The following is a 26,998-nucleotide window of genomic DNA, read 5'->3' as shown; positions in this document are numbered from 1 at the left end:
TTCCTTGACTCAGGGTCATAGTGCTTGTTACATGTAAATAGATTGGTTAATGAAGTTTCATCATTTACGAATGAAGAAAACATGGATTTGGAAAGTTTTGTATCTTGTGTGTATACATTTAGTTAGGCTGGGTTTTGGTCTACCCCTCCAGCAGCCGAAGCCTCCAGGAACGGGTAATGTCACCCAACATATTTCCAAGCTGCTTGTGAAAAATATGGGAGATTATGAATTGTGTGACGTTTGTATGGTAAGTCACTGTGATACATTTATTTACGTATTTATTTGGTTGGTGTTTCTCACGCCGTTCTCAAGAACATTTCATTTATACGCCGGCGGTCAGCGTTTTGGTTGGCGAAACCCACGACCATCCGCGGGTCTATTCACATAAACACGTGGCGTGCTTGGTAAGCATGCAGTGACATTATGCAGCTACATTATCTACATGTATAGATCTGTTTTCAGTGTGTGTTCTTGTACAAGAAATACATATAATATGGTAAACGTATTCTACATGTGTTTGGTCATTCATCTACCAACGGTATTAGATAGTGTCGTATAATCAGAACTATGCCAGTTCTGTGCATGCCTAGGTCCGAGGAGCATACTATATCGGCAGTCCGATGTGGGTGGCACGGTGAGCCCACCATGCACGTGGGCGAAGATAGGCCACCCATGGATGAGCAATGGGCCCCTTGTTGCATGTCCTTGCTATCTGGGATACGTATAAAGTCAGCTGAACATAAGCAGTCTCCCTGCCTCGGGCAACGAGAGCTGGTCATGTAGGCGGTTTAAAGAATGTGAAAGGTCAAGTTCTCATGGAAAAACCCATGAATATGAAAGGCAATCTGTAACATGGAATTTATACTATGGTATGATAGGATGTACACGTAGATGTTCGTAATGCGTATAGACTATAATGCGAATGCATCACCATGATTCTGATTACAAATTCGTACAGGAAGGTGTTACTCTAATAAACGAGTTCATCACCAGTCAGAAAACATTTGCCGACATCAAACCTCATGCCATCAACCTCTGTGTGAAGGTTCTCACAAAGAAGGGTTACCATGGTGATTATATGTGTCCGGGAATCGTGGAATCCTACGGACCCGGGGTATGCTTGCCTTTTCTTTGTTTTGTTTTTTGTGTGTTTTTTTTTTGTTTTTTAATTTAATGTACAAGATGTTTGGTATATAAAAATGAACATTCAGAAGAATAAAAAAACTTAAAATCATACTTTTGATGTCAATACTTTTTGAGTTAAGGAATTAATCAAACTTCACAATAAAGCCCCTCTTAAAAGTAACCCTTTAAGATAGGTTCATCAATCAGAATAAAGCAAAATGTGGTACGTGAAAAATAATAAACTTTGGGTGAAAATACAGTGCTTGGATATTAATATTTATTTATCTGATTGTTGTTTTACGCCGTACTCAAGAATGTTTCACTTATACGACGGATGTGGATATTAATAATTACCAGGTGTGATAATATTACTTCGTCATATTGCTTACTTTCTGGTATTACAAGTTGAAAATATGACACACTTGTCTTAAGACAATAACTATGAGGTGGCCAAATTTTTAATTTCTGTGACCCTAAAATAGATCTAATCTTGTATTTAAAATTCTGACTTTAGCCCGAGATGACCTTGTGTAATCCGCACATTTGTGACGTCACTATTGCAGAGAGTTTGCAGACTTAATATCTTTTGAATCCTTGGGGTTACAGCAATGAATACACACGGCAAGTCAACGAAACGTTGTGAAGAAACACTGGTACACGTGAAGAGAGTCCTTCCCTTACAATAGGCCTACATGTCCCGATCTGCCCCGATGAATCTCTATATTAACAATGTCGAACATAGATTAGAACATACAGTTCACAGACATTGATCCAACGCCTATAGCTATTCTCAACTTGTTACGGAATTGTCAGTTTTGGGGAAAATATACCCGGTTCCTATCAATATACTGTATATAATCTTCATTTTACAGACGTGGTTTGTATTTGTACAACTATCGTTGGACCCTCTGACGGTTTGTGAAAAACTAAATTACTGTTTGCCGTCGATGGGCTTGTGGAAAACGACTGGAGAACGTAAAGTCGAGGCCGACTACAATCCACACAGGCTTGTGCCAGACAGAGTTGTCCCCCGTGAAGCCGGTGACGAGTTATCGGGCACCGAAAAGATTTTACGAATATTGCAACTCAGCGATATCCATGTTGACCCTTACTACACGACGGTGTGTATATAATATACATCTATGCTTAGGAATGAATTGTCCATTTATAAATTGAACACTCTGCATATACCTCGACGTTTAATATTACGAGAATCAAAAAAAACATTTCAGCTAAAAAGTGGACGTAACATAGAAGTGTCTTGGGCTGTAGGCCTATGTGTGTTAAAATGTTATGACAGCACAGTATTTTGAGTCATTCTAGACCAGTGACGTCTAATGAATTGCGATTAACATTTCTGCATTTTTTGACCTAATTCTGCTGAAGCCAGTGCGCTAGGGGCGTATTATTTGCTACTTTTTAAGCGTTTATATTAACAGAATAAAACCCTGAATGAGGTAAATTGACAAGAGGCCTATTTCACCTGTTACGTGTAACCATTGGCCAATTATCACACTGTCGTGGCTGCATGCTCTGGGTTTACTTTCTAAACTAAAAGTCTTCTATTATTTTACATTTACTTCCCTCCACCATCATCGCTCCAATAACCACAAATAATATTTTTTAAGTTGCTGTTATACAATAATTTTCGGGGCCTCCGGTGCCGAGGTGGTTAGCACGCCAGCACGGCGCAATGACTCAGGAGCCTGTCACCAATGTAGTCGCTGTGAGTTCAAGTTCAGTTCATGCTGGCTTCCTCTCCGGCCGAACGTGGGAAGGTCTGACAGCAACATGCAGGTGGTCGTGGGTTTCCCCCACCGTTGTATAAGTGAAATATTCTTAAGTATGGCGTAAACCACTAATAAAATAAAATAAATAAATAAATATAATAATTTTCTCTCTCCCATAAGGGCGCTGCAACGGACTGTGGACTGTACATTTGCTGTCGGAGCCAATTCAATGGAACGGTATACTAATAAATAACTGTACATGAGTATAGCATTTCAAGTTCTCATGTGTGATAAGCAAAAATGGATAACACCTTACTATATCATGCAAACATAATTGGTACTGCATGAAAAAATGACAAAAAGAGAGAAAATAAATGCATACACAATCAGAAAATGGTGTATATCCCTTTCCCTTATATTTGTCAGTGAGTCATGTAAGTCATGTATGCTTATGATGTATGAAAACTATCTCGTCTATATATAAGGGATCAGCCGGACAGTACGGGAACTATGACTGCTGTGACATACCTGTTCGCACACTGGACATCGTTCTGTCGGCGATAAGAAAACTAGATCCAGCACCTGATTTTATTATCTACACTGGTAAGCATATATATTTTAGTTCATTGGTGTCAGTGTATCTGACGATCATTCGGAACTATAAGAGTCCGCCTGTAGCGTACACATGTATCATACACACAAATATTAGTTTACATATCTACTCCGTATACATATATCTCTTACACCAAAATATGCAAATTGTCGCGTATTGGTTTGATATGTTAATGTGTTGAATTCTCCATAACTATCTTCAGTTAAACTACTGAAGCCCATTCGATACGCACCCTATATTAAATTCTGACCAGCTTTGCTTGCCTTTATATAGGCGATTCTCCACCGCATGACGTTTGGCAAGAGTCCTGGGACAGTCAACTTAAAGCAGACAGTTTGGTTGTTCAGAGGCTTAATGAACAGCTTGAAGGTTTCACCATTTACCCGGCTATTGGAAACCATGGTAACACGATAATTTTATTTCGCCTTTCTTGCGTTAGGTAAATCTGCACACCGCGGCACCTTAATTTTTTTTTTAGCAGAAAATGATATACGTGCATGACATTGATGGTATATGATTTATTACACTTGTTTGATGGTTGCTTATAAAAACATATTCAATAATTTTTCATTACACCATGGTGGTTTTATTTTGAGAATCAAATCAGACTGCCGGGAATAAACCACCTACCTTTGGCAAGTTACTGACGAACTTTCACACGTGACGTTCGACCACGATGTACTGTAATTTATCATGACTGTTCTTCCCCATCGTACTTTACCAATATATTATGATGCATCACAATGGGATATTTCAAATTTTGTATGTGATCTTCACTTAGCCTTAAGATCCAACACTTCTGAATAGGACGAAATCTGACGGTATAAAGCTTTAACATGTCAGCAGACTAATTCATATACATATTCACGTAATTACCAAATTAAGGAATAATAATTAATTGCATATACATTCCAGAAAGTTATCCGGAGAGTTTTTACTACCAACCGAGCACAGCATATCAGGTAAGCGATTATGGTGATTGTTTCTTTTTTTTTTTGGTACATGGATGTTCACAGTAAACAATAAATAAAGTACATTTATTACCATAGGTTACTGTTTTGCGACCATGTATAATATATGATACACAAGGTGTGAGTTCAAATCCGGCCTTGGACAAAGGATTTGTAAATTCCGCTGTTCTCATTCTTCGCGGCGTTGTGGTGATAATAATTAGTTGGCGCAGCTCGTTTGACCGTGAATGTTGTCTAACCAATTGTTCTCCACCAGTTTCATAATGGTATGCCTGTCTGTATATCACACAGGGGCACATTCGTCATTAATTTGCCAAAGTTCGTTTCCTTATTCAAAAGGCTGATCGTCTTCGTTCAAGTCAAATAATCTTGAGAATAGCGTTATGTAAATAATATAAATATTTCAATGCAATATTTCTTTTAGATAATACCCCAATCCAAATGAACCAAAAGCAGTTCGTTGCCATGGTAACCATGACATCTTTTAATTGTCTATATTATTTGTATTGAATATATGGAATTTGACAATAAATTTAAAACACGTCACTCTATACATAAAAACAGGCCCTTAATTCTAAACTCGCTACCTTATGGGGATCATGGTTCAACGTTAGCGCGGACCAGAGAGAAAGCATCGAAATATCTGCTTACTACACGACATTGGTTCGACCAGGTCTTCGCATTCTGTCATTTAACACCGATTACGGGTAAATATGCATCCTTTAAAATGCGTAGATTTGTCGTTGCCCAACTGTATTGAACCCATTGTTCAAACCTCCAGTATAAACAACATTTTGTCTTAATTCAGGAAACTTACGTTCATAAGTAAGGTTACATAAATAGGGCTATATGGGTGATATATTGTTATATATATGCTATATTGTTGTATATATATATATATATATATATATATATATATATATATATATATATATATATATATATATATATATATATATATATATATATATATATATATATATATATATATATATATATATATATATATATATATATCCGTCTGACTTTTACAAACCATTGTTCAAAAGCAGGCTATAAACAGCATTCTGCTCTCAACATTTTGACACAATTTGGACTTTCATGTCCATGCAGAAGTAAGGTTATATTGTTTTTTGATCTTGTTTTTTCTTCTTTTTTTGCTGTTGATTGTAGATATATCCGTCTGACTGTTTTCAAGTGATTTTTCAAGTTTTGTTCAGAAAAAAAGGTTAGAGCATTTTGCTCTGATGATTAAGCCACAGTTTATGAACGTCTTATGCTCACAACTGAGATTCTTTTTTTTTCTGTAGATCATCTACATATATTCATCTTAGCGATTAACTTCCTTAGTATTTAACCATACACGCATTCAAAAGCTTACAACATTACGATCACACATTCCCCATCGTCTCACTTCCATTTGTACAGGTATCTGGCGAATTTCTATTTTCTTTTAAATGACCGGATTCCAGCCTATAGGGAACAACAGCAGTTCATGAAGGACGTGCTAGCTGGAGCAAGACAGTCAAACGAGAAGGTCGGAATATCATTCCCATGAACTTTAACAGTGTAGAGAGCATTATGTCCTTCAGGATATTTATTCAGCTGTATTTGGTGCATATATACACAGATCACACTCGGGATTTAACATTTCAACTTATCTTCTGCAGTCAGCAGTATACTCCAAAGGGACAGAGTATTTAACGTATTCTATATGCTACATTCTGGAATTGTACCTCAAATTCAGGTAATTTAACCAGTGCTGTCTGCTGCATTCTGCAGTGTACTTCAAACTCACAAAGTATTAAGCTATGCTGTCTGCTGCATTCTGCAGTGTACTTCAAACTCACAAAGTATTAAGCTATGCTGTCTGCTGCATTCTGCAGTGTACTTCAAACTCACAAAGAATTAAGCTATGCTGTCTGCTGCATTCTGCAGTGTACTTCAAACTCACAAAGTATTAAGCTATACTGTCTGCTGCATTCTGCAGTGTACTTCAAACTCACAAAGTATTAAGCTATACTGTCTGCTGCATTCTGCAGTGTACTTCAAACTCACAAAGTATTAAGCTATACTGTCAGCTGCATTCTGCAGTGTACTTCAAACTCACAAAGAATTAAGCTATGCTGTCAGCTGCATTCTGCAGTGTACTTCAAACTCACAAAGTATTATGCTATGCTGTCTGCTGCATTCTGCAATGTACATTAAACTTTGTTATTTTCTGAAAACATATTTTAAAGTATATGTAGCAGAGTGTTTTACTTTTGTCACCTGCCGCATTTTTAAAACGTACTTTAAACTTAGAGTAGTTAACCTTTCCTGTCTACTGCATTCAGTGATGCACTTTACACTCGCCGAGTATTAAGCTTATTTTGTGTTACATTCTGCAATTTATACTGCAAACTGACTTCTTATATATATGCTGCATCCTACAATATATACTAACGAACTAAAAGGCTATTATTAGTTATGTTTTAATGTGATAAATATTCTCAGAATATATAAACTTTTCTGTGTCTGTTTTCTGGTACATTATGCAAACCGCGAACGTAATCGCCGTGCAAGCTTTTAGTTCATAATGTAACTCTGTGACCCTAATTAACTGATCACCTTCCTCTTGTAGGTTATAATAATTGGTCACGTGCCCCCCGGAGACAAAGGTTCAAGTGTAATGGACTATGGGGATTTTTACACCGACTTGGCTGTCAATTATTCTGACGTCATCGTCCTTCACCTGTTTGGCCACACCCATCACGATGAGTTTGAACTTGTCAGTGCTTGTTTCCTTTATTTAGACAGTGAAATTTTTCTATGTAGACCCACTTTTGGGCAACACTTGATCATTAATTGTGAATTATTTGCTGAACATCAGGGCTTATATCCTGTTGACGAACGATATTCTTTCCAAACAATATATTCACCTGTAAAGAAATAATTTTTCCGCAAAGCTTTCAAAAATTTCATGTAGAACAAACTCGCCTCCACCCCTGATCACGATCCTTGCGATTATTTCGTACCGGCTATACTTCGATCATGACACACATCTCTCTTTCTATATATACAACTACTAGATCTTAAATCCTTCAAGTCAGACGCCGCACGGACCAATATTTATCTCCCCTTCCGTGACGACATACGGGAAGGTGAACCCCGTTTCCGCGTATATCAGCTTGATCCCCGGACGTTCCACCTGCTGGACTACAAGCAGTATTACTTCAATATAACGGCGGCAAATGGTGAGTTGAGAAAAGAAATGGAATGGTATACAAGTTATAGAGGGAGGCATTTTGTATGTATGTATATATACTTTGGGTTTTACGTCATACTTAATAATTTTTCAGTCATATGAGGAGTTATTAGACGTGTGTTTACACTATGTCTTCTTGTAGCGGGGCGAGTCCATGTCGTCACTGAAATGTCATGCCGAACACACCAGACGGGCCAACCAGTCCTGTTTCCTTGCCCTAACCTCTTAGACCTGACACCACGCGATGCACAACGAGTACTCTCTTTGAAGTCTTTGGTATGACCCGACCCGGGTTTGATCCCGTGTTTCCTGACTTCGAAAGGCGTTTTGTGATGCATCGACGTCAGTGTGTGAAAAATTTCAACCATTTAAAGTTTCTACTCCGCTCAGACTGTGTGCAAATCACGCTCTGGTAAATCTAGAACCAATGCTTAAACAATGAAGGAAATAAAGAGTCACAAAATGACAAAATAGTCACTCAAAGTACAGCGTTAAAGGGGCTTGTTTTACAAAGCGGGAGGTCTGAGGACCATAGAGCTGTTTTCAGAATTAAGCAAAATCATGTTAATATAACGTACACTTCAAAACCGTTACCGCGGTAAAATTGAGATTTACCTTTAATTTATATTGCTATTATATTTGACTCGTGAGAGTTGTCTTAAACTCGAACAAATAAAATTGAAAATCTGAGTTTAAGTTCAATCTGTATGTGCTCAGGTATATTACATGTTAATACAATGTCTGGTTTAAGTTCAAGGCAGATTGATTATGTTGGGACTAGACGTTTCTGATACATTAAACTTATGGATGAAGTGGAAGTTGGTATGTTTGTCTCGTATTACAGCTGAAGGTAAGACAGATGTGAAGCTTCTATACTCGGCTAAAGATGAGTATGGACTCAGTGACATGAGTCCCCAATCGTGGAGATCTCTAAGTGACAGGTAATTAAGCCAGGAACTGATGCATTTCCAAATGAAATCAAGAAAGAGGCAGATGTAGTGCCCAGGGCACGGTTGTTCAAAAGTGCCTTAAAACTGGATACCAGATTAACTTAAAGGCTTTGTACTTAGTCCAAAATTAATGGCGTAACAGTATATTAAATAAAAAGTAAATCTGGTGCAGTTACACTTGGCCTTTGTACAACTGTATAGGCTGTTCATTTTCGCTAAATTTTTAAATATATAATATGACCTTAAACCAGTATTAACTATAATCCTGTTTTGAACACCCGGGCCCAGTACTCTAACTCGAGGTTAACTCATAGTTTTCACTGTATAAAACATATGGGCAAATGTGGATACCTCAGTTAAATTACCGGAGTTATGAAAGCTACCCTTTTTATTTCATCTGTAACGCTTATATTCCTGACTTCATTGACTTAATTTAAGTTAGATTAGTATGGTGCATGATATATAATTATTTACTTACTTATTTGATTGGTGTTTTACGCCGTACTCAAGAATATTTCACTTATACGACGGCGGCCAGCATAATAGTGGGATTTGAACTCACAGCGACCGCATTGGTGAGAGGCTCCTCTCACCAGAGCTTAATGTCCGTTTCTGTTCTCGTTGTATTGCACAAGGAGACTGGTCAGTCATTCAGTTTCGAATCCTAGTTTCTGTGAATGACGCCATATGCCTGTATCAATCGTGTTCTCGCGAGAACTAAAATAGTCTAAGTACGTAAGATTAGTTATATTTTAGAATGATGGTGGAAAATACAGATGGCTCTGATTATAGATGCCCATATACCCACCAAGAACAGTTTTGTTGCCGACCTTTGCATATGTCCTATTATTCCGTTGATGTATAAAGTTTAAGTATTGTTTTGTCTGTATGATAGTTTTATGTTATACTTTCAAATTGCCTCAGATTAAGGACGGATACAGAGTTACTTAATCGTTACCGGCGAAACTACTTGACCGGAAGTGGACTTCAGGGATCTTGCGATGAATCCTGCAAACAGGTCACGTGGTGTGAGACGCGATCGGCTTCTCTGAGAGCTTACCTGAATTGTGTCTATAATATAAATACATGAATATCAGAGCTTTAATAAATGTATACCTCTGTGAATAACCGGTGTAAAAGCTCTGGGATGTCTTAAACTCCAGCGGAATTTTGATTTTAATTTGATTGATGTTTTTAAGCCATACTCAAGAATATTTTCTTAAGGAAACAGGGCAGAGCCCGGGGGAATCCCACACACATCCGCAAGTTGCTTCCCAGCCCTTCCCACGTACGGTCGGATAGGAAGTCAGGATGAGCTGGGTTTGAGCTCGCAGCGACCACATTGGTGTGAGGCTCCTGAGTCATTGCACCACGTTAGCTGGCGTATTAACCCACTCGGCCAAGGATGTACCCGGAATTTTGTGATAACTAATGCATGGGGAACCGTATTTCATCGCTGCTCGTGTTCTACTCTCTATGCTTCAAATCTTTTATTATATTGTTATCAAAATTGTGTCTTGGCTAAACGACGTCATTGTCTATACAGATATCGTCGATGAAATGAGATTGGTTTGATTTTCATTTTCCACGCCCTACTCATACATATTTTTATGTAAATACTGTATATATGAGGGCGGTGTTGTTTGTGGGCGAATGAAGTCCGACGAAGCCCTGGAGATTGCCACCCTAGCGTACTAGATACCTGACAAACCAATCGGAGCTGGATTCGAACTTGTGAATCTCAACGGCTTAGCTGACTTCTTGCAACAAAGTCTTTACAAGAAGTCTCCCAAGAATACAGCAAATCTCGCATTGAAGATAAAAGACTATAACACAGAGAGTTACAACCAGAGCATCGACGATAGGGTGATAGTTGGCAAATGACCACACGTATTGCCAGTGAAAAACCCCGGGCTCTTATTTTTTCCATCCGTTCATGCATGTGTATGATTAAACGATCGCTACGTACACGCCCTCTAGCACTATGTCTTAAGCCAAATTTATTTTACAATTTAATAATGGCAATATAAAGGGACCATTGCACGAGGCAAGACCACTTAATTCTTTATTTGATTGCTATTCCATGTCCTTGGGTTAGGGGCCTGCAAGGTTGCTGCATGGGTGCCGGTACGCTTCCAAACCGGATGTCTTCCAAGGATATTAAAGCGTGCTGAATACTTACAACTTGGCATTTAGATCTCAGGGCAATGAATGGATGCTATGGGGTGTGATGTTTCTACCAAGATACAACTTCAAGAGTCAAACGTTTTTGTACGTAATAAAAAAAATATTTATGATTCCTTTGCTGCTTTTAGCCGTTCCTTTTCTGAGGAGTGATTCAGTCATCAAGTCAAATTAATTAGTAATGCGACCAGATTCTGAAGGTTGTACGATGCAGAGACCTGATAAACCTGCTGAGGTAAAGAAGCTGGGTTTACATATATTATAGAACACGTGCTCTCATTGGTCAAGAACTTGTTCTCCCTGGGAAAATTAATCATTACTCAGGACAGAGACGGTCATGTAATGAGATAGTAATCTGATGCATCGTTGCAACAGTTTAACTCGCAGATGTCCAAGAAGCCTGATTTTTTTAACACTGTAATTATTGGTGTAAACCGACTCAGAAAATGTTCCACAGCCCACTAACAATGACAAAGGTGTTTTGTTACCGTAATGAATACATACATACCTATCACATATATTTTGACTTGGGGTGTCACAAATACATTAGTCTGTCTATAAGGGGATAATGAAGAGGTGTTATAAAGGTGTCTTTCTGGGATACATATATCCACTATTGGGTCAAAATTGTCATTCATCGGTGGCAAAAATGTTCCATTTATATAGTGGATGTTGTTTATGACACAACAGATGGCTCAGTTCGTCAACATGGCACCCTGGTGTCATATCACCAACGGTTATTTGTCCTTGGACAAAGCAAAACCTCACATATACACGATTGTTCTTTACCTGTCAAAGACAAAGGTGTGAAATACTTCATTGATTGGTGCAGATCGATCAGGTAATTGTACGTTAGATACGAACGCCTGTGACTTCGTAATGCATTATATATATGCGTTCGTGCCGAGGCACACATGCACAAGTCTGAGATAGAAGGTGCTGGTCAGAGCGTATAACTCTTTGTTGTGGAAACTGTGGGAAAAATCAGATCAAGTTATGGCTGAAAGTGAAGCTATTACAGACGACCGTGGAGAACCAACGGTACAAAAGCCGCCCGTTCCCCCACGATTCTTAGTACCTCTCACATTTGTCACACCGAAGGAGCAGAAAACGGAATCGAGAGTACAACTGGAGAATCCTAGTCGCTCAGAGACAGACGAATCCACAGACGCATCCGAAGAAAACACCCCTAAAGTAAGTGTAAATAGTGATGGTAGGTAAATACATCTCATCTGGTAAATGTCAATCGTGCATCACACAGAGTATACTGTTTTTTTTCAGTGACTTTCAATGATCTTAGTCACCCTTAGTATATATAGTTCAAAATTTGACGTACATGTAGGCTGTATAAAGGGTAAAATGGAAATCGAAAAAAGATGGCAAAGTCAGGGTATTTTATGGTCTTATACGTGCAAAGGATGATGCAATTAGATTCCTCAAAAACGTGCATATAGATTACCTCATTTATTATCAGTCCTTTGTTCTTGCCTAAGTAAGAAGGATAGTGCATAGCTGATTTCCACATACAATATTTTGATATTGGTGACACCGCTTGATTCTTAGCTATTGTGTGAATCAATAGAATAGATGTTTGTATGGACTATGTATATATAGGGGACACTACTCGATGTACAGCTCTTGTATACCAAGATAGGTTAGACGATTCTTTAGTGTATCACAAATGCCGAAAATATTGATTATAACCAGCAATGTATCGACATGCACGGCGAGTAGATTGTGTCAAACACGTAATAAAAATCCACATATGATCTAACCATCCGATGTCAAAAGACACCACACGTTAACAAGTTAACTTTACAGCATATAACAGTCCAGTTGAACAAAGCGTTCAGTACGTCACTTCCTATCTCGGCTGGATAAAAATTAACCTACGGGATCTGTCACATATATAGTAACTCTGAAACTGGCTGGTATTTGTAGTGGTCAGTGCTAGTGGTCGTTGAATCTTAAGAAAAATTGCAAAATTTTAAATTTCGAGCCATTCCAATGCCTGTTTTCTGTTATATGTTTGTATTGTAACTAGTATATACTGTCCATTAGTTTTAATAACAGTTGTGGGGTATTTACTGGTCTTGATATCTGCAAGTGTGCATCACTGGTTACTTTACATCCAATTTATGGCATGTGCCACAAAGATTGGTGCTTTGGAAAAGCTTAGATCGTCTTTACTAGGCGCTCAAATGACCATGTAACTTATACAATTGGTATCCATGAGCGGTATTTCCAGAAGTTGTAAAGTATTATAACAATACATTGAGACGAATATTATGGATAACAACTCCTGTGTTATGTATACTGTTTTCATAGTATTCGAGGATTGATAAATATTAATGAAGTTATAGGCAGCAGTTAAAACTGCGTGTGGGTGCCTTCACTTCTTCACTATTAAATTTGCAGGAAAATCTATCGCCTTTTTTCCACAGAAAAAGTCGTTAAATTTTGAGCTCTGGAATCAAGTAATAGCGGGTTATATGAACAATCAAATAAACAAGAACTCATATTAGAACAGTAGAACACTTCGGTTGCCAAGTAATTATACGCGTCCGCCTCGAATGAAGCCGGAAGACTTGGGATCAAACCCGAGTCAGGTCATACCAAAGACTTTTAAAATGGTTCTTGCTTCTGATTTGAGTTCACAGAGGTTAGAACAAGGAAACAGGACTGGTTGGCGCGGTGCCAGTATAATGTGACTGGGTGATTATAATATACTTCAAGACGTACATCATAGAGAGTAAAAACAGAGCAGCGACGACTGCAGGGTTTTTTCGTCGTACTGAACAGTTTTCAGTCATATAAAGACGATGAGTGATTCGGAGTACATAGTATGTATTCATTTACATGTACAGACAGAATAAAATCTTTACTGGGGTAAATTGAAAAAAGACTGTATTTCACCGATTACTTGTGACCATTAGCCAACTACCACGCAGTCGTCACTGCTCTGTTTTTACTTTCTATGATGTACGTCTTTAAATATATTATAATCACCCAGTCACATTACTCTTGCATGCATGCATGCATACATGCATCCATACATAACTACATACATACATACATACATACATACATACATACATACATACATACATACATGTACATGTATATACATACATATCTTCTTAATGTATTGCTATACTGAACAACCCAGATGAAAGGAACCACGGCTTTAGAATTGCATAATCCCACTTCACGTGTCCTGGATTTTGAACACTTGTAGTCAACTGAAATATTTATTTATTTATTTTACGCCGTGTTCATGAATATTTCACTTATACGATGGCGGCCAGCATTATGGTAGGAGGACACCTGATAGAGCCCGTTGGAAACCCACGACCATCCGCAAGCTGCTGAGAAAAAATACGCCCATGTACAACCGTAGAGGAAGCCATCCTGATCTGGACTTGAACTCACAGCCATCGCATCTGTGATATGCTTCTGGGTCATTGGGCTGCGCTAGCAAGCGAACCATCAGGCCAATGAGACCCCAGTAATCCTAAATACAATCGATGTAGGCCCCTATGATCGACTAAAACGAAAATGTCACACTATTGCCTCTCTTTACCCATAAACAATCTTTAGGGAGCAGTTTTTAAATATATATCAACGAAGTTTCTAGCTTCGTGTTAAAACGATTGTTTTCAAATTGTACATCTATTGGTTATACTTGATATCAAGGCAAGACGGACCAATTATATATTTTATCACAACTGCAACGCACATATTCATTGGAATAATTGAACATATCATAGGAATAACTGAACATATCACTGGAATAATTGAAAAGAACTTGTTTGCACTAGTGACTACCATTCTGTCCCAAGGATATTTAACAAGTGAATCTGGCGCCGCTTCCACAAAGCCAGTTTTGATTTAAGTCAAAAATTTGAAATATCATTTATCAGAACTAATTTTTGAGTCCTGTAAATTAAAATTTTGACCACCTGATCAATGTTATCTTAAGACAAATGTGGCAACATTCCAACTTCCATTACCGAAAATTAAACATTGTGACAACCTTATAAAGTTTGACTTAAGTCAGACATGTCTTTATGGAATCGGCCGCTGGGCTGGTTTTGTATACCAATTATATATGCCAACAATAAAATCGTCAGTGGCTTGACTTAAATCACTGGTTATATGGGTGACGCAATAGTCTTATCGGTTAGAGAAGTGAATATTTGCAAAGTTTGCTTTCATGAAAATGTTTTGGTTTATTTTGAACATTATTAGTAGAGAGTTATTTTGGAAATTTTATTTCGCGGATTATAATATTAACCTTCGTATATGACCCCTATACACATGTAGCGCTATATATAGGTATTTATCGGGTTTAGGTATGACACCGTCTGTCGTAAGATAATAATTTAGCCAAATGGGTATTGGGCATTAGGTCATTAAGCTCTATTCATAGACGGTGATGGTGGACACGCATGGATTCCAATCCGCTTAAGTTCTGGTGTTCTCCACGCTTCAATAGCCTCATTCCACCAGGTAAATATTGGCAACCAGCGTATAGCGCAGATGGTGACATTGTTAAAGTCAACAATGGTCTCGTGAGGCAGGCAGATATAGGCAGGTATAGAATGATATTGAATATAGGCATTATTGAGAAGCTGTCGAAGCTGATCCATTAATGCCCGGGTGCGCATGACTGTTGGAATACACACTGGGGTGATACTCAGCTATAGGTAGATGCATATAGTGTTTAAATCTTATGGTGAAATAGCATATAGTCTGCAAACAACAGCATGGAACACAAACCTCCTAAGGACCACGGCCCAGTCATCGAAGTTCGCGTTCACGAGCCAGAAATTAGGAATAAGTATCAGGGAGAAGTGCTAGCCGTTGGAAATACGTTGTACCATATGCCGGCATGGCGACAGAGTCTGAACGACGGGATGGCCAATACAGGGGAGTACTCACCGCCCAAGAAAAAATCGTCCAAACACAAGTCCGGCCATCGTGACCGACCACCAAAGGAACCTATGCCCAATGCATTTATTCACTCCAAAGAGCAGGTACCGTGTTTCTAATTTTGCTGTAGGTTCTCCCAGGCTATGAGGTCATAAAAGTGTAATATTCTTGAGTATGGCGTAAAACTCCATTTAAATAAATAAATATATAAGTCATTATTTGGTTAACTACGAGAGAATGTAGCGTTTTTGTATTTATGAGAAGACAGTATAATTAATATATATGTACATGTACACGCATAGGCCGGGTTATATCCTCATCTAACTATAGAATAGGCGATATATATAGAGAGAGCAGCTTAACCCTGCTACTAACCAGTTTATTCTGCCGCAAAGATCATTCACAAAACGAGTTAAGTGATTAAAATTTTAATTTTAATAGAGTCATCTAAAATAACAAACCCTACATGAAAAATACATTGGTGCACAGTTTTCAATATTCAGTCAAATACCATATAATTATGTATGGCAGTTATGTACATTTACAATATATTGTAAGCTATACAGTATGTATATTTCTGGGTTCCCGTCATGATCTCTTTAAACTGTGGCCAACACACATTCTTGGGCGATTGCCAATCGTCATGGCAAGAACTAAGCCCAACTGTCACTGTATCAATACGAGCTATAATACCGTATTATAGCTCAAAGAAAAGTTCAAAGACAGGTACGGTAGCGTTATATGTTGGTCTATATGCATTCACTATATAGGCTCACACAAATACCAGGCAGAGGTTACTGATTCCGACATGGTTCTAACATAGTTCCGCCGTAGATCCACGTTAGTACTACTTTGTAAAGGAAATATATACATGCATGCACCGGTAAAGTCAGTTATAAATACCATCTTCACAACACTTTGTAATATAAACTTGCAGGAAAACTTTGAATTTGGTAAAAAGATTTACAAGCCAGGTGAATGAGTTACTTTGAAGTAAGCATGGAGTTCAATTCCAACTCTGGACGTCATCCTATCAGTTAACGCCAGTAACTTTTATGCCAGTTGTTTTTTGTAGATGCGTATTCAAATAACACAGTCGCCATGATATAAACTACCCTCAACTGCGGCAAAGTTAATACATTGATTTATATGATTGGTGTTTTACGCTGTACTCAGGAATTATCTGCTGTGACTGGGTAGCTTTTCAAGTCAGTCATTCCGTCAAATTTGTCCTATCCTCTCTTTTAATATAGGTCTCCTATTTTTTGGCAGGGCTTTCAGCTTAATACCCTGAGTGCAAAGCGACAGGGAATCCTATTCGGGGGATGCTGGGTGCAGCTATCGTTTGTTTACTTGTAAGAATATATGTATGCTTGTGGTTTAACGTCGTACTTAACAATTATTCAGGCACATGGCGACGAGGAGTAATTAGGTGTGTGTATGTATACCGTATATCTTATGCTGGAGTGTCATGGATAAAACCCCAAGCATAAATACACACACGCAAGCATATATATACTGACTGAAGTATCATATCGAAGACACCAGACCTGGCCCCCCACCAAGTCACGTTATACGGACACTGAACCAACCAGTTCTGCTTTCTTACTCTAACTTCTCAATGCTGAGCGTCAAGCGAGGCAGCAAATATTAACAAGTACCACATTTTAAGTCGTTGGTATGACCATGTACTCGGCCGCAGCCGAGAGTCCCAGAGCTGAATTCAAACTTTCCCTCTCATAGGTGAAAGGCCTCGTTGCCGCATCGAGCGATCGCTTTATCATCTGAGCGAGCGAACGATCACCCCATCCTCGCTAATTTCGTGTATAACTGAAGCTAATATAGGTTCTGTTACCTCTTGGATATCATCGAAAACATTGCACTTTATGTGGGGACATAGTGGGGCTGTGTATTGAAGGCGGATGAGGACATGATACCGTCCTCGTTCTCCCGTGTCGCGACCGGTGGGTGGACGAGATGTTCTCATCCGGCTTCCATATCCCTGTATTTGTCTGGTAAGACAATATTTAACTTGGCAAATCATCATATATCGTATATCCCAGCTGTTGGCATTACCCATTACATACCTGTTAATTAAAAATGTCTCTCTCACAATTCTGTGACTCCTGTTGAGCATTGCACTGAAACACAATGGAGGTAATACACACTAAACCGTTCTTGTGATTCCTTCTTTTGAATGTGTTAGGGATATACTTTCAGCCAAGAATATAAATCGTACATGGTGATGAATGCGTGTGAATGAGAACTGGACCAGGCTGAAGGTATTATATCGCATTTTACATATCGCAGGTACACCTTACAGGATAATGTCATACGTTTAGGTTAATGTAGACATCTACATGCATACATCATATGTCACTCTCTTCGAGCCATGTGCTAGGCAAATAATGAGCTCTAAAGCTCTATAATAAGGCTGAATGTCAGTCCCATTTAACAGTATTGATATAGTTACAGATATAGTAACCACGCGTAACTATATTTGATAATAATAAAGGAGCACAGCTTATATTGTAAATATTACACAACTAAATTGCTGCCCAATTAAACTAATTGTTTGACAACAAAGTAGGTTAATCATTTATATATTGCTACATTTTAACTGAAGGGACAAGCGTATATGACATCTTGGTATTTTGATGTAATACGTGACGGGAATATTCATGCATGCAGGGTTTATCAATCCATCGATCAATCATTCAATCATAAACCACTGAGCCGTATATATATATATATATATATATATATATATATATATATATATATATATATATATATATATATATATATATATATATACATGGAAATGGTAGATAACCATTCGAGCATGCACCTTGTGTACCTGCATTAATAGCGCCTAACTTTGCAAATTATTGCAAACTTATGACAACTATCACGAATCCATTTTATTTTTTCCCGAGTCCATGATTCATGATAACACTTTTTATGGCTGGATTTTAATGTAATGAATCTGCGATCGAATTCTAACAATTATATCACGATTCAGATTAAAGACATGATAAAGACGTCACTTTAGATGAACAGTGAACAGGGGGGTTAATTCCAAACCTGACATTATAATTACATGCGGAGAAATTAAGCGTAAATCTGTCGTGTCACCCACAAGGCAGCATATCGTGACCTAAAAAAGAACAAGTGTCTCTCGTACATATACGCCAGGTCCCGCCGTCGTGAGTCGGGTAGGCTGCGGTACGACGAGCGAACGGACATGTACGGCTCTTCGCCGCCCTACAAGGCGGCTGTCCTCAGGGAGATAAGTTTAGCCAGTCGGTCGGATGTACCCGAACGTTCTACCGCGACAACGACTCTATTTCAGAGGAATTTCACCGAACGCAGATCGGTATGTAAGCTCGAACGAAATATTTCGTGTGTAGTGACAGGTAATTTTGAATCTGGCTACGTCTGCAATATTCAATATACCGAAGGTACTCAAGTCTGTTGGATTTATTTATTTCTTTATAACACTGATGCACAGCATTTTGTTTGAGGAAGGGCTCGGGTGCAGTCCGGGGGAAAACATTGTACCATCCCAAGTTACTAGCAGACCTTTCCACGTAAACCTTCCGGAGCGGAAGCCAGCAGGAACTGGGATTGAATTAAAAGCGTTCGCATTAGTGAGAGTGATTGTGCTGCTCTGGCAGGCCTGCTATTCGGCCATGGGGGCCACCAGGTCTGTTCGAAGATGCAAATATAAAGCAATGTTCACCGAATCTTCATATTGCCTTCTCGTGTGGACAGGAGAAAACGGCAATCCTGTTAAATATACTATTATTCAAATGCTTATTAAAATTGAATTGGTATAAGACATCTTTCTTAAAATTTAAGCACTGTATATACATGTATTTGTTTTACCTAACTGATTGATGATTTATGTCGTAGTCAGAAACATTTCACTTATACGACCTCGGCCAGAATTATGGTAGGCCTGGGGCCCCGGGGAAACCCTGTCTGTATACATGTAGGCATTTGACTTCCTTCTTGAAATGGATGTTAAAGGATTTCATTCTGAAAATGGTCGGGTTTCATGATTGTGATTTATCATATCTGAACACGATATGGCATTTAATTTACGCTCTGCACGGCCTGAAGAAAGCCGTGGTTTGACTTTGTGCTGTTCAGCTTCTCTAATTTCATGGGGTCACCAATGGCTTTTATGTAGGTTTTCACAGTCTTTATGGTTTTTTTTTTTGATTGAAGATATTCAACAAAAGAAGAAATATGAATAACAAAACCCATGGCATTCTATAATGTAATTTTCTTATTTAACTGGGTTTAACAAATATGTGCGGTTACAAATTTTTAACTTATAACACGGTAGTAAGGTTTATGTGGGTTTACAAAACGACTGCACGTGACGGGATATCATACACACAAAAACACTTGTATTGAAATCTAACACACCTTGTTTTTCATTCAACAGAGAAACGTGTTACCCAGCATAAACAGATGTTAAATAAATACAAAGTACACATGTTTATGTTACAAAATAATAAAACACAAACTTGCGTTGAGCCAGAAAGTAATTTATGCAATACAGCAAAATCTTGTGTATTTTGTAACATGTATTGTGCATAACATCTGACATATCTTGTGCGGTACAATTCTTTCAACAAAAGACCTTGTGTTAATTCAACAGAAGATAGAATTACTCAAATATGACACAATACTTTCGTTGGAAAGAACACAGGTTTGTGTTCATACAACTCAACTGTTTTTTGTGTGCCCCAGCCTTCCACAAAAAGAATCATAGGTATCAGCGAAAGCTGGATTCGAACGCGCGACGAGGGTCCGGTCATCTTGGGAAAGCAACATCCCTAGGCGACTGGGCCAAGGAAATGTTTCCTTCTGTATTGCTTAGTCTTACAATAATCGGGAATACAGGACATCTTATGCTCAACATTTTCTTGTGGCAAAACCAGAATTCAAATATCAGGTTTTTGATTTCTTTCTCTCAGGTAACAGTACATATCAAAATAGTGTTTTTGAAAGTGGGTGAAATCGACACCATTAAAGAACACTACAATGCTGATATCTTTCTTCAAGCTCGATGGAGAGACCCCTCACTAGATGGCGCTACGAAAAAGGTAACTTTAAAGTTTTAATTGATCTTATTTCAAGACGCTGTGAATGATTCGCTGTTTTTTCACTGATCATACAGTGTTATTATCATGTACTTTAGTCCACCTGGCTTGACATCATGACACATGTCATAATAGACAGTTCATCTTCCAAGTGCTCGCATCTATCCTATATGTATAACATCTCACCTTGGTTTTTATTAAAAATGTTATGATAAACATTCACTCTGTTAAATTTTGTGAAGTTTCATGTGAAAGACATATAAAGATCAGAACAAAAGCTTTAATTTCTAATTTCTTTATCATTAAATTGCTCATGCAGATTTTATTTGTCTTAACACTGAAGCACAATTTGATGAAATCTAATTTCCCGTGTGAAAATCATCGACATGCATTTCCAATTTTAGCATGTCTTGTGAGTGAATTCTTCTCTTTTACCATTCCTTAGGATAGCGATAAAGTTGACTGGTCCAACATCTGGACGCCTCGCATCCACGTTCAAAACGCACTGGGAGAACCCAAGATCTCCACCTGGCGGGAAATTAAGACCGATGAAAGCGGCCACGCCTACGTGTTGGAGAAGCGCCGCTTGGCGGGGACATTTGCAGAAAACCTGGAGTTAAAACAGTTTCCTTTTGATACGCAGGTTAGAGAATTACAAGTGGCTGTTGGCTACACATCAAAGTCCTGATCACGAAGCAGAATGTTTCAGAATGGTTCAGAACTGTGAATTAATTTCAGTGGCTGAGCACGCGCAATTATAAACTTTTTGGAAACAGTATACCATTTGCTTATTTTACCTTTTACTGTATAAGCGTATGGTAAGAATGACGTGTTTCCGGTTTCTCTGACATGTGGTATCACATGGCCTCGTGGGAATCCCAGATTAAACTGGATTTATAGAGATACAAAGCCGATTAGAAAAGCATGGCAGTGGCCGTTTAGAACTGTTTCTACCCCTCTTTCAAGATAATTAGGTCTGTATTGTGTGTCTTTTCTTGTAAAGAATGTTGCACCAAGTATAAATACACCAAAGATTGTATGCTTGTTACATTTCTGTGAGTTATTTTACACCAGCAGCTGGTACTGTTGATGGAAGATAGAGATTCTACCTGTACTGGTGTGGTCTTGTCGGCTAACTACAAATTCCTCCATGTGGTAAAGTGGATGACACACTGACATGAGCTGATTTCGAACTCCCTGAGAGACAATAGTTATAGCTATGTGCCTTTGCATTCCAGGATCTGTCCGTGTTTGTGATTTCTGAGTTACCGGAAGCAGAAGTAGATCTTGTAGAAGAAGATAAAGAAATGAGCATCGTGAACGCTCAGAGCTTTATTGATGCTCAGGAATGGAAACTTTACGAACACATCGAGTCCTTCCAGCAGCCAACGAGCAAAGAGTTCGTCAATTCCAGATACAAACACTCAGGCATTCTCCTTCAGTGTCGCGCTTCGCGAAAACCAGGCTTCTTCATGTGGAATATTCTCCTAATTACGGTAAGAAAGTCAAGGAAAGACATCCGTGTGGAAAAGTGACTGGCGAAACATATCCATTAGAACATATTTTGACTTAACACTAACAGTGTAGGTCGGTCTTTGCCATGGAACTGCTACAAGACACGAAACGTAGAGTAAATGAAGTATTTTTTTCTACTAAATATAATTTATAATAAAACTGCCGTCATTCCTAATTAGATAAGAATGCTAGTCGTGACATGTTACATTCTGTCTTACTTCTTTTTGTTTAACATTGTTTTGGAAATTGGTCTTGCGGTTATCGACATGTTAACATCCATTATGGTCGATGGCTGGTATACAAATGTTTGATTCTACACCTAGAATATGGCTGATTGCTTGCAATATAAAATTTTCGGAAACAAAGGAATGAATTACACGTACATGTATAAATGAGGTACCTGTTAATATAAAGTCTCACGTTTACAATATCAGTGACCAAGTATCCCACTTTTTGCCATTCCTTCGGTTGAATGCATACTAAGCATGTCTTGGATTGATGGCGTTTAAGGTGAGAAAGCATTTTGATTTGCAAATCTTTAAGATTCGAATTAATGAAGATGCAAGCTTTTAAGTGTTTTCTTCTTTGTCAGCCTGTGATATACACTTGATGAATTATGCCGACCGAGGAGCCTCTCCAAATACAGTGGCTTTGAATAATATGTAAGCTTTTCCTGTAACCTAATTAGATGGGACTCACTATGTGAACTATGAAAAGGTGAATGGAACGAATGTTTAGATTTAGAAATGGCGAAGTTACCTCCCTTGTGACGTAGAATGATGTAGGATATTCAGCGTTCGTTCAAACATGTGGTCGTTGATATTGTTATATATCAGTCTAGGGCACTGCAGTAATTTCCGATTAGTGTTATTAGCAAATTATATCGAATGGTGTTCCCGTTTTAACACGTTCAAGACAGGACTGCTTGTTTCTGTTGTCCCCACAGGCTTTAATATGCACCCTGTCGTTTTGTACATTCGCCGTGAGTCGGGACAAGCCCCAGAACCGCCTTCAGTTGTCCTTTACGCTCGTCCTAACCGCTGTGGCTTTCAAGTTCGTCCTCAGTCAAAGTCTACCAAAAATATCGTATCTCACGTATCTGGTAAGTTTACTCCGAACCAAAGATAATATATATCATTTATCAGGTAAACTCGTCGTTAGCCAAAGATATGATATCTCACTTAACGGAATGATAACTTCATGCTCAACTCAGGATATCATATCCCTGGCAAGTTCATCCTCAACCCAGGATATCATATCTCTGGTAAGCTCATCCTCAACCCAGGATATCATATCTCTGGTAAGCTCATCCTCATCCCAGGATATCATATCTCTGGTAAGCTCATCCTCAACCCAGGATATCATATCTCTTGTAAGCTCATCCTCAACCCAGGATATTATATCTCTGGTAACCTCATCCTCAACCCAGGATATCATATCTCTGGTAAGCTCATCCTCAACCCAGGGTATCATATCTCTGGTAACCTCATCTTCAACCCAGGATATCATATCTCTGGTAACCTCATCTTCAACCCAGGATATCATATCTCTGGTAAGCTCATCCTCAACCCAGGGTATCATATCTCTGGTAAGCTCATCTTCAACCCAGGATATCATATCTCTGGTAAGCTCATCTTCAACCCAGGATATCATATCTCTGGTAAGCTCATCCTCAACTCAGGGTATCATATCTCTTGTAAGATCATCTTCAACCCAGGATATCATATCTCTGGTAAGCTCATCTCCAACCCAGGATATCATATCTCTGGTAAGCTCATCCTCAACCCAGGATATCATATCTCTTGTAAGCTCATCTTCAACCCAGGGTATCATATCTCTGGTAAGCTCATCCTCAACCCAGGATATCATATCTCTTGTAAGCTCATCTTCAACCCAGGATATCATATCTCTTGTGAGCTCATCCTCAACCCAGGATATCATATCTCTGGTAAGCTCATCCTGAACCCAGGGTATCATATCTCTGGTAAGCTCATCCTGAACCCAGGGTATCATATCTCTGGTAAGCTCATCTTCAACCCAGGATATTATATCTCTGGTAAGCTCATCCTCAACCCAGGGTATCATATCTCTGGTAAGCTCATCTTCAGCCCAGGATATTATATCTCTGGTAAGCTCATCCTCAACCCAGGATATCATATCTCTGGTAAGCTCATTCTCAACCCAAGATATCATATCTCTGGTAAGCTCATCCTCAACCCAGGATATCATATCTATGGTAAGCTCATCCTCAACCAAGGACAACATTAACTGGTAATAATTTCCAAAAATAAGTGCTTTGTAAAACTGAGTTCCGTGCTCTCTTAGAAACTGAATCCTGATTAATCCATGTTTCGCTGACCTCAGTTTATTCATATCATCAGGATACAAATGATCGTCACATACATACATAGATCTGTATTTCGTCTGTACTTAAAGAAATTTCTCATTTCTAAGACTCCTTCAGGTTCTGTAAGCGTTTCTATCCGCCTATCAAACACGTATCTGCGTCCTGTTCATCTAACTATAAGAGAAATCTCTGCGTGCACGTGGGTGATTGTGTGTATGTCCTTCGTTTTTCCCCACAAGCGTTAATGCGATCGGCTTAATACTTTCAACTTGAATTGCCAATCCCCAAAAGTGCATGTTGCGTTTGCAAGTAAAGCAATGATGACGTCACCAGGAGGCATACACTGCTTTAGTCTATATAATTATCGGTGTTCTCTGTTATACAGGATGTGTACGTGTTGCTGTCTATGGTCCTGTTGTATGTAGTCTGTATTTGGCACGCCGTCATCAGTTTCGCTACCACTGATGTTCAACTTGCCGAGAAAATGGATTTTATAGCTTTCATCGTCTTAATTGCCTGCTATTCCGTCTGCCAAATTTCCTTCGTGATCAATGTTTATTTTCAAGTAAGTTTGATGCTTTTGTACGCACGCGTATATGGTGAAATGTCAACGAAATGTTTCCAAATTATGTATATGGTCAAGAGGAAAAGTGATATATTTTACGTAGATTCCGTAACATGTAGTTTATAAGCTTAACCAATGAGTTTCTTTTGTCGCTTAACCTCACAGATCTGTTGAAAAACTGGGCTCTAATTTACTATGCGGCTTAACGCTTAAGATGCACATGCTTAGAAATCCAAACTGAAACCGGCAAATAACTCAAACTGTAGTTGGGACTTTAATCTGCAGTAAAGGATCAGTGTACAGGTTTTATAGTTCCTAGAGAAAAACGTTTTAATTGTAGCTCTATTTGAATTTTTGACGTAAGCCTTAATGCGGTTGATTAATAAGGGCCATGTGGTCTTGGCTGTGAATTATACTGCACTGATGTGTTACCATAATCCTCGCTGTATTTCTACTCTTTGTTAAATAATTCTTTTCTGGGCAATAACTTTTACTGTATAGTTTATTGTTTTACATTATTATTATTACTAAATTTTGTCTAAATGGGTCTGCAGCCAGTTTCTCCAAACTTTATAAATTCAAATGTCAATAGCTTCATTTTTTGAAAATAACGATATCTGGGTTATAGAGCGAAAATGCCAAGTGAACAAATGCAAAAATACTATGACTTTACCTTGTTGTTTTCAACGAAGTTCTAATGTTTAAATCTATTTCTTTTTACAGGCTTTAAGACGAAGAAGAACGATGAATCAAAAAGACAGCGCTTACAGGGTAAATAAATATATAATAATATTATATATTATAATAAATATTATTGCCGAGCAGAAAAATAGCTCCTCCGGACGTCCACCATAGCTCTTGATGACCTCGAGCTCGCAGGTTCAAATCTACCTTTCACTAATACAGTTGAGATTTTTATGTCAGGAAACGTTTCTAGCACATACGTAGATACGATGGTTTCTCCTGCGCTCGTGTCGAGTTCCATCCGCCCATAAATATGAACAGCTGACATATAAGAAAAATAATCTTCAGTGTGGCGTACAACCACCATGAAATAAGTAATTAAAGTACAAACAGAAAAATTTCCTCGCAATAATTGCTGTAAAATGTACAACTGAAATATTCTTGAGTACGGCGTAAAGCACCAGTCAAATAAATTAACATGTAAGTGTACAATGTAGTCTTTATTGGAATGGCAGATTTACTTACGTATTTTATTACTTTTTAACGCCTTTGCTCAAAAACATTTCACTTATATGATTGCGCTCAACTAGGTGTATGAATTTAGGGAACCGAAGTGTCCGAGGTAAGAAACCGTGGCCAGGTATCTTACAAACCTACTGACTTAAAACTGTAGCCGAAACACCAAGAGCTTGATTCGAACATTCGATATCATTGGTCACGGGTTAGACAATTGGGGTGATAGTCTCAACCAGCGATTACCCTCAGCAACATTGTTATCAATGAAAACTAGGTGTAAGATTTCCTTTAAAAACTCTTATTTCTTACGTAACATTGGGCTATGACGAAGATCTATCGTTAGAACAGGAGTAACAGTCCTTCGGAGTTGTGAATTATGAAGACTAATTCATAATTTCTCAAATTATTACAGGAGAAAGCACGTCGTCTTTTCGGAGGAGAGTATAACGAGAAGAGGAAGTCCATGCGAAGTTTTATTGATCGCCGAACAAACTGA

General features: G+C 38.4%; 3 protein-coding genes across 3 annotated transcripts; 2 read left to right on the top strand and 1 right to left on the bottom strand.

Annotated features, from left to right (window-relative positions):
- The first annotated feature begins 89 nt into the window (after positions 1-89).
- On the top strand, positions 90-8,631 carry LOC135473301 (sphingomyelin phosphodiesterase A-like). The gene is made up of 11 exons (XM_064753149.1): positions 90-247; positions 959-1,114; positions 1,998-2,246; positions 3,036-3,092; positions 3,341-3,458; positions 3,742-3,870; positions 4,384-4,430; positions 5,004-5,146; positions 5,868-5,976; positions 7,063-7,252; positions 8,531-8,631. The coding sequence occupies exons 1-11, from the start codon at positions 215-217 to the stop codon at positions 8,629-8,631; spliced, it is 1,332 nt and encodes a 443-aa protein (XP_064609219.1). The 5' UTR covers positions 90-214.
- A 6,958-nt stretch (positions 8,632-15,589) lies between these two features.
- Positions 15,590-26,998, top strand: LOC135473300 (cys-loop ligand-gated ion channel-like). Its single transcript, XM_064753148.1, has 8 exons — positions 15,590-15,859; positions 20,750-20,878; positions 21,321-21,518; positions 22,114-22,371; positions 23,337-23,492; positions 25,123-25,302; positions 26,026-26,073; positions 26,915-26,998. The coding sequence occupies exons 1-8, from the start codon at positions 15,590-15,592 to the stop codon at positions 26,996-26,998; spliced, it is 1,323 nt and encodes a 440-aa protein (XP_064609218.1).
- Positions 23,600-24,655, bottom strand: LOC135472319 (uncharacterized). The gene is made up of 2 exons (XM_064751779.1): positions 24,140-24,655; positions 23,600-24,061 (listed from the first exon to the last, which is right to left on the bottom strand). The coding sequence occupies exons 1-2, from the start codon at positions 24,653-24,655 to the stop codon at positions 23,600-23,602; spliced, it is 978 nt and encodes a 325-aa protein (XP_064607849.1).

Source organism: Liolophura sinensis, chromosome 8, assembly GCF_032854445.1.
Source record: "Liolophura sinensis isolate JHLJ2023 chromosome 8, CUHK_Ljap_v2, whole genome shotgun sequence".
Lineage (NCBI taxonomy): Eukaryota > Metazoa > Mollusca > Polyplacophora > Chitonida > Chitonidae > Liolophura > Liolophura sinensis.
This window is presented reverse-complemented; position numbering and strand designations above follow the sequence as displayed.

What these genes read in the sequence shown, in the direction of transcription:
- LOC135473301 (XM_064753149.1), top strand. Translation starts at nt 215, where the DNA reads ATGGGAGATTATGAATTGTGTGACGTTTGTATG. An exon ending in TCATTTAACACCGATTACGG is followed by an intron (nt 5,147 to 5,867) that starts GTAAATATGCAT and finishes CCATTTGTACAG; the next exon opens with GTATCTGGCGAATTTCTATT. An exon ending in CAAGACAGTCAAACGAGAAG is followed by an intron (nt 5,977 to 7,062) that starts GTCGGAATATCA and finishes TTCCTCTTGTAG; the next exon opens with GTTATAATAATTGGTCACGT.
- LOC135473300 (XM_064753148.1), top strand. Translation starts at nt 15,590, where the DNA reads ATGGAACACAAACCTCCTAAGGACCACGGCCCAGTCATCGAAGTTCGC. An exon ending in TTATTCACTCCAAAGAGCAG is followed by an intron (nt 15,860 to 20,749) that starts GTACCGTGTTTC and finishes TCTTTCTCTCAG; the next exon opens with GTAACAGTACATATCAAAAT. An exon ending in AGTTTCCTTTTGATACGCAG is followed by an intron (nt 21,519 to 22,113) that starts GTTAGAGAATTA and finishes TTTGCATTCCAG; the next exon opens with GATCTGTCCGTGTTTGTGAT.
- LOC135472319 (XM_064751779.1), bottom strand. Translation starts at nt 24,655, where the DNA reads ATGTTGTCCTTGGTTGAGGATGAGCTTACCATAGATATGATATCCTGG. An exon ending in CCAGAGATATGATATCCTGG is followed by an intron (nt 24,062 to 24,139) that starts GTTGGAGATGAG and finishes CCCTGAGTTGAG; the next exon opens with GATGAGCTTACCAGAGATAT.